The 10,240-nt window shown below is 43.2% G+C and overlaps 1 protein-coding gene across 1 annotated transcript; it reads right to left on the bottom strand.

Annotated features, from left to right (window-relative positions):
* Positions 1-397: 397 nt before the first annotated feature.
* On the bottom strand, positions 398-9,756 carry LOC311152945 (alcohol dehydrogenase class-3). The gene is made up of 9 exons (XM_084204414.1): positions 9,698-9,756; positions 6,942-7,043; positions 5,903-6,044; positions 5,202-5,289; positions 4,200-4,419; positions 3,482-3,742; positions 2,555-2,690; positions 1,548-1,686; positions 398-698 (listed from the first exon to the last, which is right to left on the bottom strand). The coding sequence occupies exons 1-9, from the start codon at positions 9,707-9,709 to the stop codon at positions 674-676; spliced, it is 1,125 nt and encodes a 374-aa protein (XP_084060540.1). The 5' UTR covers positions 9,710-9,756; the 3' UTR covers positions 398-673.
* Positions 9,757-10,240: the final 484 nt, after the last annotated feature.

Raw genomic sequence — 10,240 nt, 5'->3', positions numbered from 1 at the left:
GACCAGAGCAGTTTGTGCCATGATCTTTACAACAGGCCTGCCAAAGACACCAGTGAGAAATAAGGCAGAACATGGACCACCTCAGTGAACATGGGTACTCCCTGGACACCAAAGTCTCTGCTCTGTATCTATCACCTTCAAGGTGATCTGGATGCTACAAATCCACTGTAGTCCTAGAATAGCCTCAGAAACTTGACAAGTTCTGGCCCCTCCCTCAGCACAGTTGCAGCAAATGCATGCTGCTTCTCACTCAGCTGTGCTCAGCTGTGCCTTGTGCAGTGAATCCCACATCATCTGCTGTAGACTCTGCAGAACACTCCCTCTGTCACATACACACTGTGAAACCACTAGAGGAAAACAAGTCACTCTTAATGCTAAATAATTCCAATACTGGGTTTAGAAATAAGATTTTATTAAGTAGTTTTGAGTTAGCCACTATTGAATTTGAAGAATGAGTATAGAAACAGAAGTTCCATAATCAGGACTAATTCCATAATGCTATTCAGCGGTTAACAATTTTTTATTATTAAGTACCCAGAATGCTCACCCTAAAATACATGGTCTTCCTAGTCCCAGTGAGTTTTCAGTTGCTTGATTCTATCTTCTATCAAAAATTCCATTATAATAAGGCAGTTAGCATGGTGCTGGCCAACTAGAAGATCCACATTTGGCTCTAAAATTTTAGGACAGTTCGAATGCTTAAAATAAAAAAGAAAAAAAAATTACCAAGAAGTCAATTTTCTCCCTATCTCTCCCCTCCCTTTCATTGCTGAACATATTTTAACTTCTGTCTTTTGTAATGTATGAAGTCATGCTTATGCCTATAATATTTATTAAAAATCAAGGATAATGCTTGTTCTCTTCAGGTTATTTTTTTGTCTCTTCTCCAGTTAAAAAAACTCCAGATGAACTCTTTTTCAAACTAGGTATCAGCTTTCAGTAGCTAGCCAAGATTAATCAGGAGCAGTAATATTTACAGGTATTCTCCCTTTTGTCTATTTGGAAAAATTAGGTAGCTTTCATTATTAGTTTTCTAGGACATGCTAATGTATGAATACAGCACTGAAATGATACTGAAGTTTATAACTGGGACAGGGATCAACTGCTGGATGAAACTTGCATAAATGTAGTGTTTCCAGTTGTAACAAACACAGTCAACTGATTTATCCAAAAGAGAATCCATATGAGCTAAAGCAGATAAAGCTAGTACTTTCTCCAAAGTTATATACAATAGATCTTCAGTATCTTTACATTCCTTATTATAAGGGAGAATGTTTTAGTAATGGTGCAAGCCTGAGACTGACCTGTCCCCTTTACCAGCTTTATATCTGTATTTCTCTTTTACACTGTTGCTTGCTTTTACAGTGTGCCTGTGTTTTGGCACATGCCTGGAAGGTCAGAGGAATGTGTTTGTGTCAGAATCAATGCATGTGGTATATGTCACCCTTTAGCTTCCCTGTTTAAAACACGACAGTGGGCAGGGAACCTGTACTTTGACAGTATCTGATCAAGAAGTCTTGTATACCTTTCAATATTGTAAACATTACCTTTTTCCTGAATGCATCAGCTCAAAAGCCTCATTGATTTTGTCGAAAGGCAGCGTGTGAGTCACAAATTCATCAACCTTGATCTTTTTGGACATGTATTCAGTCACCAGTTTCGGTACATTGTCTACACTCTTCCAGCCTGAAAGAAGGAAAACATGCCTGGTTTCCCTTTTCCATCTCAGAAAATTAAAAACACAGCCCTAACACAAAACTTGTATGATCAATATGAAAAGGAACGGAGACGAGTGACATGTTTGACATGTTTGTCCCTCCCATGGAGATCTAGCAAAAGCACATGTTATCCAAACACACGCAAATGTTGGTGAAAAATCTTTCAGTAGCTGTTCCAGCATTCAGCATTAACAGCAGCCCTCACCTAAGAAAGCAAACACAAGCCATCTCTATCAGGGCCCCTACATATCTTTTTAACCCAACCCAGTAAGTTTTGTATTCCTTGGACAAAGAGCAGTGTAATAATTCAAAGTCTGAAATTGAACTTCCCTCAACTTCAGCAATTACTGAATTCCCCAAAAAAAGAACTCAGTGGGGTTTTGCGCTGACAGAAGGAAATGTGTATCAAGCACTTGTTCCCTTTTTGTTTTAAATGTCTTTACAGCACATTGTCATGTTGGTCCCACAATTTACTTAGTGGTTAAGCAACACAAACATACTGATGTGAGTTCCCATCTCCCCGAAGACCAGGTCCTTTCACTGGACCAAACTGAACCAAACCTTCACCTGGTGGTAAAGCAGTTTTCCTATCCCACTCCTTTAGTACTGAGTAGGATATAGATACATTCTCTCTCCAAAATATGTTAGATATGATACCAATGTGTTAATCTGTACCCTGTCTGTAGGAATGAGAGATTTTAAGAGTCCTTATTTTAAAAATCAACGCAGCCCTTATGAACAGCCTGTCAATAGTACATTTCTTGCACAAGCAAAGCCAAGGGGGTGTGTTCTTCCCAGCTTTAGCCCAGAGTAACCCCACAGCAAGAGAGAGTTACCTCCAAAGGCGGTCCCTTTCCACGTCCGCCCAGTCACGAGCTGGAATGGCCGTGTGGCGATCTCCTGGCCAGCGGCAGCCACTCCAACTATCACACTGAGTCCCCAGCCTTTGTGGCAGGCTTCCAAGGCAGCCCTCTTCATGGACAGACAGGACAAAGCAGGGTGTTTATTGCTAAGGTTTATGCTGCCTGGACTGGTAGCACTTCCTTTCCCCCAATTAATGAATCACCACATCAGCATTTAAGGAACAGTAAATACACTGAAAATTACATTATATTTTCCATTCAGGGTTTAGATTCCCTTACACTGTGAAAGGTTCACTTTGCTCTTTTTATACCCTATCTAGCTTTTACTCTAAGCTCGAAAGGTTCACTTTGCTGTTTTTATACCCTATCTAGCTTTTACTCTAAGCTCCCACTGAAAGTTGAGATAAACTGTAATCAGAGACCATATTACCAACAGTAAGGAATGCTACTGCAATTCCTGAAAAACTAGTCCTATTCCTGAAAATCTGCATTTCCAAAGATGAAATTAATTACTTGAGAAATTAGGGAAAGGCTAAGTGATCCCTGAGATTTTATTGTTCATTTTTTTCATTTTTTTATTGTTCAAAACTCATATATTTAATATGAGTTTTGCTAATTTCAACTGTCAGCACAGAGAAACTCAGGATCTCAAAAAAAGTCTGATTCAGGAAAAAACATTTTTAAGTGCCATTTTCAACCCAAGAAGTAGCAGCTGCTTCCACTATATAATTAGGATTGAGTGTAAATTGTCCTTTTGAGTCATAGCAGGTATCATTATTATTAAGAAAAAAAAAAAAGGTTAGTGAGTCTGGCATGTTTTGTGTTAAGAAAGCAGCTGATCTTGCTGTTCAGCTGAACTGGTCCCCTCCCTGCACATGCTCCTGTTGGTCAAGCACTCACCATGACTCCAACATTTCCGATGCACTCAAATGAGTAGTCCACACCACCATCGGTCATCTCAACCAGAACCTCCTGGATGGGCTTCTTGGAGTCTTGGGGGCTGATGCACTCAGTAGCTCCAAACTCTTTGGCTTTGGCATACTTATCCTTGTTAATGTCGATGCCAATGATCCGGGATGCTCCTGCTATTTTGCAGCCCATAATAACCGCCAGCCCAACTCCTCCCAAACCAAACACAGCACATGTAGAGCCAGGCTCCACCTAGGAGTAAGAAAGGAATCATGAGCAGCAGAAAAAAAATTCATCCTTCCAGGGAAAGAAGAAATGCAGGTTAAGGAGGCTGTAAAAAAGGAAAAAATGGAAGCAAATATACATGGCTATGAGATTTTATAGACAAGGGAAACTGAAGACTCATGCCCACGTACCTACCACCTCCGTCTCACCCTGACGTTCAGACTATGAGAATGACTAGCAGCAAGATTAACGTGAACTAGAAAAGTAATTCATATATAGCTGCTGTCAAAAAGGGTGCAGAATATTCCACCTGAATTTCCTCCAAAGGGCAACAGGTTCTTGTAACCTGATCTGGCCTCTTTTGGGGAAGTTAGAAATTCTTAGCTAAACTTCATCAGTTGAAGAAGCAACACAGATTTGGTACATCCCATTTACAGTCCTAGTGCAGTTGCTAAACTGTGTGTGCCACAAGCCCGGCCTTTACCTTAGCAGTGTTGACAGCAGCCCCATAGCCCGTGGAGATGCCACAGCCCAGCAGGCACACTTTATCCAGAGGTGCTGCAGCATCTATCTTGGCTACAGAGATATCAGCCACCACGGTGTACTCAGAGAAGGTACTGGTCCCCATGAAGTGGTAAATCTGCTTTCCCTTGCAGGTGAATCTGCTGGTACCATCAGGCATGACTCCTTTCCCTTGAGTAATTCTTGAGGCAAAGACAGGAAAGTGCAGAGTTTTAAGAAGCAAATACTCTCACCAGACAGAATCCACTAAGCAGCACAGGGAGGCACCTGCATACTTGCACCTTTATATTTTGACCACTTCAGTAAACCTAGAAGTTCACAGAAGTGAGATGCTAAATTCCTAAAACTTTATGCAGTTAATTCCTCCAGGAAAAACTTGAAAGAAACATACTCATATGTTGACCTTATTAGTTACCAATGCTACCTGTGCCACAGCACCACACCACTGTCTTGGCCTCCTTCAGTACCCTCCCCTGAATAGAATCTGTCAGTTATGTCACTGGGGCTTTTTTTGAGTTTGGGAGACTTTTCCAGAACAGGAGCTGCAAATTTATCTGGGAAGCAGGTGTTAAGGAAAAAAAAAGAGCTGTCCATATGATTTTGTACCACTTGAAAGCCTTGGTGTTCACTCCCAAGAGCTAAATTCCCTGAACTGCTTTCTTTAAGTATGGATTAAATATGGAGTCAGAGCCTTTATGTTTTCCAACCTGTGGACACAAGGTGGTAGTTTGCACCTTCACATACTTGAAAAGAAAGAAACAGTTTCATTTAAGGGAAGAATAGAAATTTTAAGGAAGACTGCAAAAAAATTGCCTAAGTGGCTCCTGAAACACCTACTTTCCAAGTTATTAAATGATGCATCAACAGATTTATTCTTCAAAGAAAACTCCTATCAATTGCTTTTGCTAACTACAGCAGGTATACATTGAGCAAATACCATAGCATATGTCAAAGTCATACAGACCTTATCTTCTGACACAGGTTTGTTTTAGGATTCTTACAGAACTTGCACTCTCCACACTGAGGGATGTATAGAGGGATAACAGTGTCCCCTAAGGAAAAAAATACTCTGCGTCTAGTTATTGAGTCAAGCAAGGCATTCTGAAAAAAAAAATGAAGTTACTTGATTCTGCATGTTTTTCTCTGAGCTTGAGTTCACTTAAAACCTTTGTGTACTAAAAGCTGTTTATCGTATACAGAGGTATTATGAAGTGCTAGATAAACAATTTTAATCCTGGCTGAGCAGACAACCCAGCAGAAATTCATCATTCCAGAACAAGTGGCAATGTTACTGTGAAACAAAACAACCCCAAATCGACAGTGAACAACAAGACTAAACACTTTAAGCCTTTTCATTAAACCAACAGATAAAAACTATAATTTGAAAAAATAATAAACCCCCAACCCTCTTGTAATTATACACTGATCTGATTTCAAGTAAAAAAAATGCTATTCTGGGCTCTTTCAAGCTTTAAATGAAGAGCTCATTGAATAGATTAGTGTTTTGTCTCACACACCACAGAAATCTACACAGGCATACACCACAGAATAAAATATTGTATTAACTCCTGCAACACGGCATTTCAGTGGCCCAATTTGACAGTGAGTCTTCAAATAAAGTAACACTTTCAAGGAAGGCAGAAAACTTGTAGGTTATTTCCTTACCCTTCTTTACTTTTGTTACTCCTTCCCCAACACTCTCTACAATTCCTGCTCCTTCATGTCCCAGGATCACAGGGAAACATCCTTCAGGATCAGCACCACTCAGAGTATAGGCATCAGTGTGACAGACAGCAGTGGCAACTATCTGTGAAGAAATAAATAATCTGAGACATCCTGAAGAACAGAATAGCAGCACAGATCTAAACAATTCCCTTTGGTCAGAAATTTAGAAAAAATGCCAGGCAGCATTTGGGATATGGGCAACATACTTTCAATTCCTGGCACGGTGGTTTTTCTTATTTTGAAAATGCAAAGTCACGACAGTACACTTTTATAATTTCCATCAGCCAAAATGTGACACTGAAAGAGGTAAAAGATTATCTGTCTTTTCCTATAGCTAGAAATCAGTGCTCCAAGTAATTTAGCATCTCAGATTTGAAATAAGTTAAGACTCGGAGGTAAAATTTCCAGAGAGATCATGCAGAACTCTCAGTACTGCATAAATCCTGCTTAAGTCTTCAGCACCATGCAGAAATCCTTTCCACAGGAATAAACTTCACATTAATGTATACTTTTTGGCAGATACAGGCTCCTGGAAAGTCCTGACGAAATCAGAAACTTGGGTATAGGAATCCAAGAGACCAATCCCATCTCAGCAGCCAGTAACTTATGGCCTGCCTGAAGTAAACTCCAACATGTTACACAGCTGGCAAAAATGACAAATTGCTGTCCTTGAAATAAGATAAAGGTGTTCCCAGCTCAGACATTTTGAGGGAATTTAGTCTGTAACAACTGGAATTAATCCTCAAGATTAGCCATTACCCTCAGACCAGATTGTGAAGTGAGACTAGTAGAAATTAAAAGTGTTTTTCCTAAACAGAATATCTAAATATTGTCATTTTCTTCTCTGTAAAGCCAGCTGAGATACTAATGAACTAATGATATCTATTTCAACATTTCTTCTGTTGGCAAACAACCTATTCATCTCTAATACTCAGTCTCCTAAAAAAGAAAACACATAGGTAAGAATTGATGTAATTACCTTGATACGAACTTCATGAGCTTTTGGTGGAGCAACCTCCACCTCCTCAATAGAGAGAGGTTTACCTGCCTCCCAGGCAACAGCAGCTTTGCATTTAATAACCTAAAAGATAAGAACAAGAAAAAAAAAAAAGAGGACATCTGTTGTATGGTTCATTTAAAATAATTCTTGTTCAGCCAAGTGAGAAAATAAAAGCAGCACTACTGGCTTTTGGAAAGAATCCCAGATCTGAAATTCATAATTGCCCCACATTTGCTTTCAGGAAGCTAAACAATAATGAGTAAGCCAAGATCTGAAATTTGGATATCATTCTCTTATTGTGTAAAAAAAAATAAGCCTGGGAGTGCTTGGGAGACACGCTGCAGTGAAGGGAACAACATGAATGGAAAGGTTGCATTACAAAAATGGTGGTTTAAAATCAAAAATTGCCATTCATTTCAGGTATGTTCATTAAACACAGTGTTTGAAGTTGGGAAGTTCAGAAAGGGAACTGTGGAGACCCACATCAAGATTGAATTTCCTGTTCCTGATCAGGATGGTTTCCAAGCAGGATTCCAGCAAGGAGATGTGGCTGACATGCAGAGCCCCCAGTGATGCAGAGGGACCAGAGGGACTTTATTGTAAGGCTCTATCACCTCTGCAGTGGCGACAGGGATCACTGTTAGAAAGTCTTCCCTCACTGCTCTCAGTGCCATGACAAATCCTGCTCTGCAAGCACACCTAAACATCCCGGGAAGCTTTTCAATCCCAACAGTGAGAGCATGGATAACAGAGCAGGATTTCTGGATCTGTAAACCCTATTGACAGGTACATGCACACCACTGACTGAGAAAATCAGCAGGCATTACAGCCATCCACTCTAGAGGAGCTTCAGGATAAGCATCTAGATTACCCTTAGAGGTTGGTTTCATGAAGATGAAAAGGTCTAAGCCATTGCTATTAGAAATATATACCAAGAGAAGAACATGACACTTTGTGTGTTCAAAATAGCTGTGGTGTTCCCATGGAATGCTTGAAAGAAAGGATTAATGTAAATTCCCAAGATCAGCAATACAGTCACTCAACTTTTTTGAAATTTCACTTGCTGGAAGAAATAACACTGTGAAGACCACCTTTTGAGCTTGCCAGCTCTCATGCATCACCTGTGATCAGGAGAAAATAATGGCTAGTCTATGCCTTTCTGTAGTATTTCTGTTGTACAATAAACAGTACTAGACTTTGCAGAGCCAGTTAAAATCTTCACTGCACCTGTGACAGCAGAACTTAGATACCTACCTTGGCTTAAATTTGCTAAAATAAATACTACAGACCCAGAAAGCTTTGCAACCAAAAACAGGTACCTATTCCAACAGCCAGCAGGGCTGTTGGAATTAAACAGAATTAAGGAATTAAACAGAAACATTCCTAACTAGAACAATGAAATCTTCTTGTCCTGCTTTTTATACCAGAGTAAATATAACAAAAATGCATGGAACGTGCCATAGTATCTAACTGTGAAATCACAGTGTGAGGCCATCAGTCATAATCTCTAAATCTACCAAAGATTTTGCCAGAAAAATCTAAATTCAAAGCACAAAGTGCAAGGGGAGCCATAATTCAGTAAATCATTTACTGATTTTCAACCCATCCCCTCATCCTCCCCTTATTAAGTCATCACTTGTTCTTGCATGGGAGACTGCGCATTCCTAAAGTTTGATTTCCACAAGCTTAGTTAAACACAAAATTAAAGAGAGGAGAAAAAAAGTCTCCTGACAGGATAAATTCTGATCATCTAAAACTAACAGTATGCATCTGGAAGCACATTTTGAAATAGTAATTTCTGATTCAGTTCACAGAGCCCCAAAGGCCCCTGGACTATTCAAAATGGGTATCAGAAAAGCCCCATCTTCTTCTGCCCTCTTATTATTCATAACTTAATGCTGTTGCTTTGTTGAAAATCTTGACGCCGACAACTGGAAATAAAAAACCGTCAATAAAAACCAAAACACCAACTTCCAGCAGTTCTTAATTTCCTCTATTACCATGCTAGCACTGGAGCACAGCTGTTGGGTTGCCTGTGGCTATGCACAGCATCAGCTATCTCAGTCGGGATGAAACCGAGCTCTGGCAGTGACAGAAGCTGCTCCAGACCAAGTGCCAGCCTGGAGCAGCTTCAGCGTCCGCGGGCCCCGGGCACTGACCGCCTGCGCAGAGCTCAGAGAAACACTGAGAGAACCTCCGGGCTATCGCGCTGCTCCTACAGCTACACTGCAAACGTGCCAGCAATGGCTTTGTGAGCAAGCACGGTCTTGTTGTACCCCTTCTTTTAGGCCAATTCGGTCGCACCTGCCCGAAGCCCACAGGAAACCAGCAAAGCTCGAGGGTCTTCTTGCTCGTTCCTCCACGCCGCGACCCAGGAGCGGCCGGAGCGCAGCCCCCAGACCCGCAGGAGGCGCACGGGGGTGGAATACAACACACGGCGGGGATCAAACGCGTGTTTTCCTTCCTATCCTGCAAACACTCACAGCGGGAGCCTCCCACGCCAAAGCAGCGGCGCCGACTCCGCCGCACGCCTCACACGCGTGGGGCAGGAGCGCGGAGGTGCCCAGACAGCCCCCGCGCCCCGGCTCTCACCAGCGCTGGGGCGGGAGCGGCCCCGGCGAGCCCGGCCCGCGGTCCCGGCAGGGCAGGGAGGGCTTGCCCGCCTCATCCTGCCCGGTGCGGGACCCTCCGCCCGCCCCCGGGCGACCTTCCCGCCGCGGAACGCAAACACTCACCCCGCTCGCCATCGCGCACGTCTACTGCTGCCAGCGGAAGGGGAAGGGGATCCCGCCTCCTTCTCCGCTGCCTCTCTCCCCGCCTCCCTCTCAGGGGCGGGCGAAGGAATTGGCCCCTTCCTCCCTTTTTCGCCTCCCAGGCTTGCCGGGCCGGGGTGCGTTAGATCGGTCACAAGACGCCTGTGGCGCTTTTCTTCCCGCAGACCGCGGTGCGGGCCGAGGTCTCTGTTTTTCCTGCGGGTGCCCGCAGTGTTGCTCTCTGTGTTTTCTGTGGGTGCCCGCAGTGTCGCCTTGCCGTGTGGCCGGGTTTGTGGCTGCTGGCGGCTGCACCAGTGTCTTCCATCGCGGCTCCTTTAGTCCGGCCGGCAGATGGACATTACTGTGCCCGTGAGGGAGCAGGCCCGCTGTCCCGGCCCATGGGCCCGTTCCTGCCGACTCCAGGTTGCCCAGATTCCTTCCCGACTAACGGGACGCCAGGGCCAACTCCGCGCCGCTCCCTGAGGGCCGCAGCAGCGCCTGGGTGTGCCTGCCTTCCCCGGGCGG

The sequence above is a fragment of the Fringilla coelebs genome (assembly GCF_963513975.1).
Source record: "Fringilla coelebs genome assembly, chromosome: 4".
Classification (NCBI taxonomy): domain Eukaryota; kingdom Metazoa; phylum Chordata; class Aves; order Passeriformes; family Fringillidae; genus Fringilla; species Fringilla coelebs.
This window is presented reverse-complemented; position numbering and strand designations above follow the sequence as displayed.

Excerpts from the sequence above, each read along its gene's own strand:
- LOC311152945 (XM_084204414.1), bottom strand. Across the intron at positions 1,687-2,554 it reads GAAAGGGACCGCCTTTGGAG|GCTGGAAGAGTGTAGACAAT; the intron begins GTAACTCTCTCT and ends TCCTTCTTTCAG. Across the intron at positions 699-1,547 it reads CTGATGCATTCAGGAAAAAG|CATTCGAACTGTCCTAAAAT; the intron begins GTAATGTTTACA and ends TTTTATTTTAAG.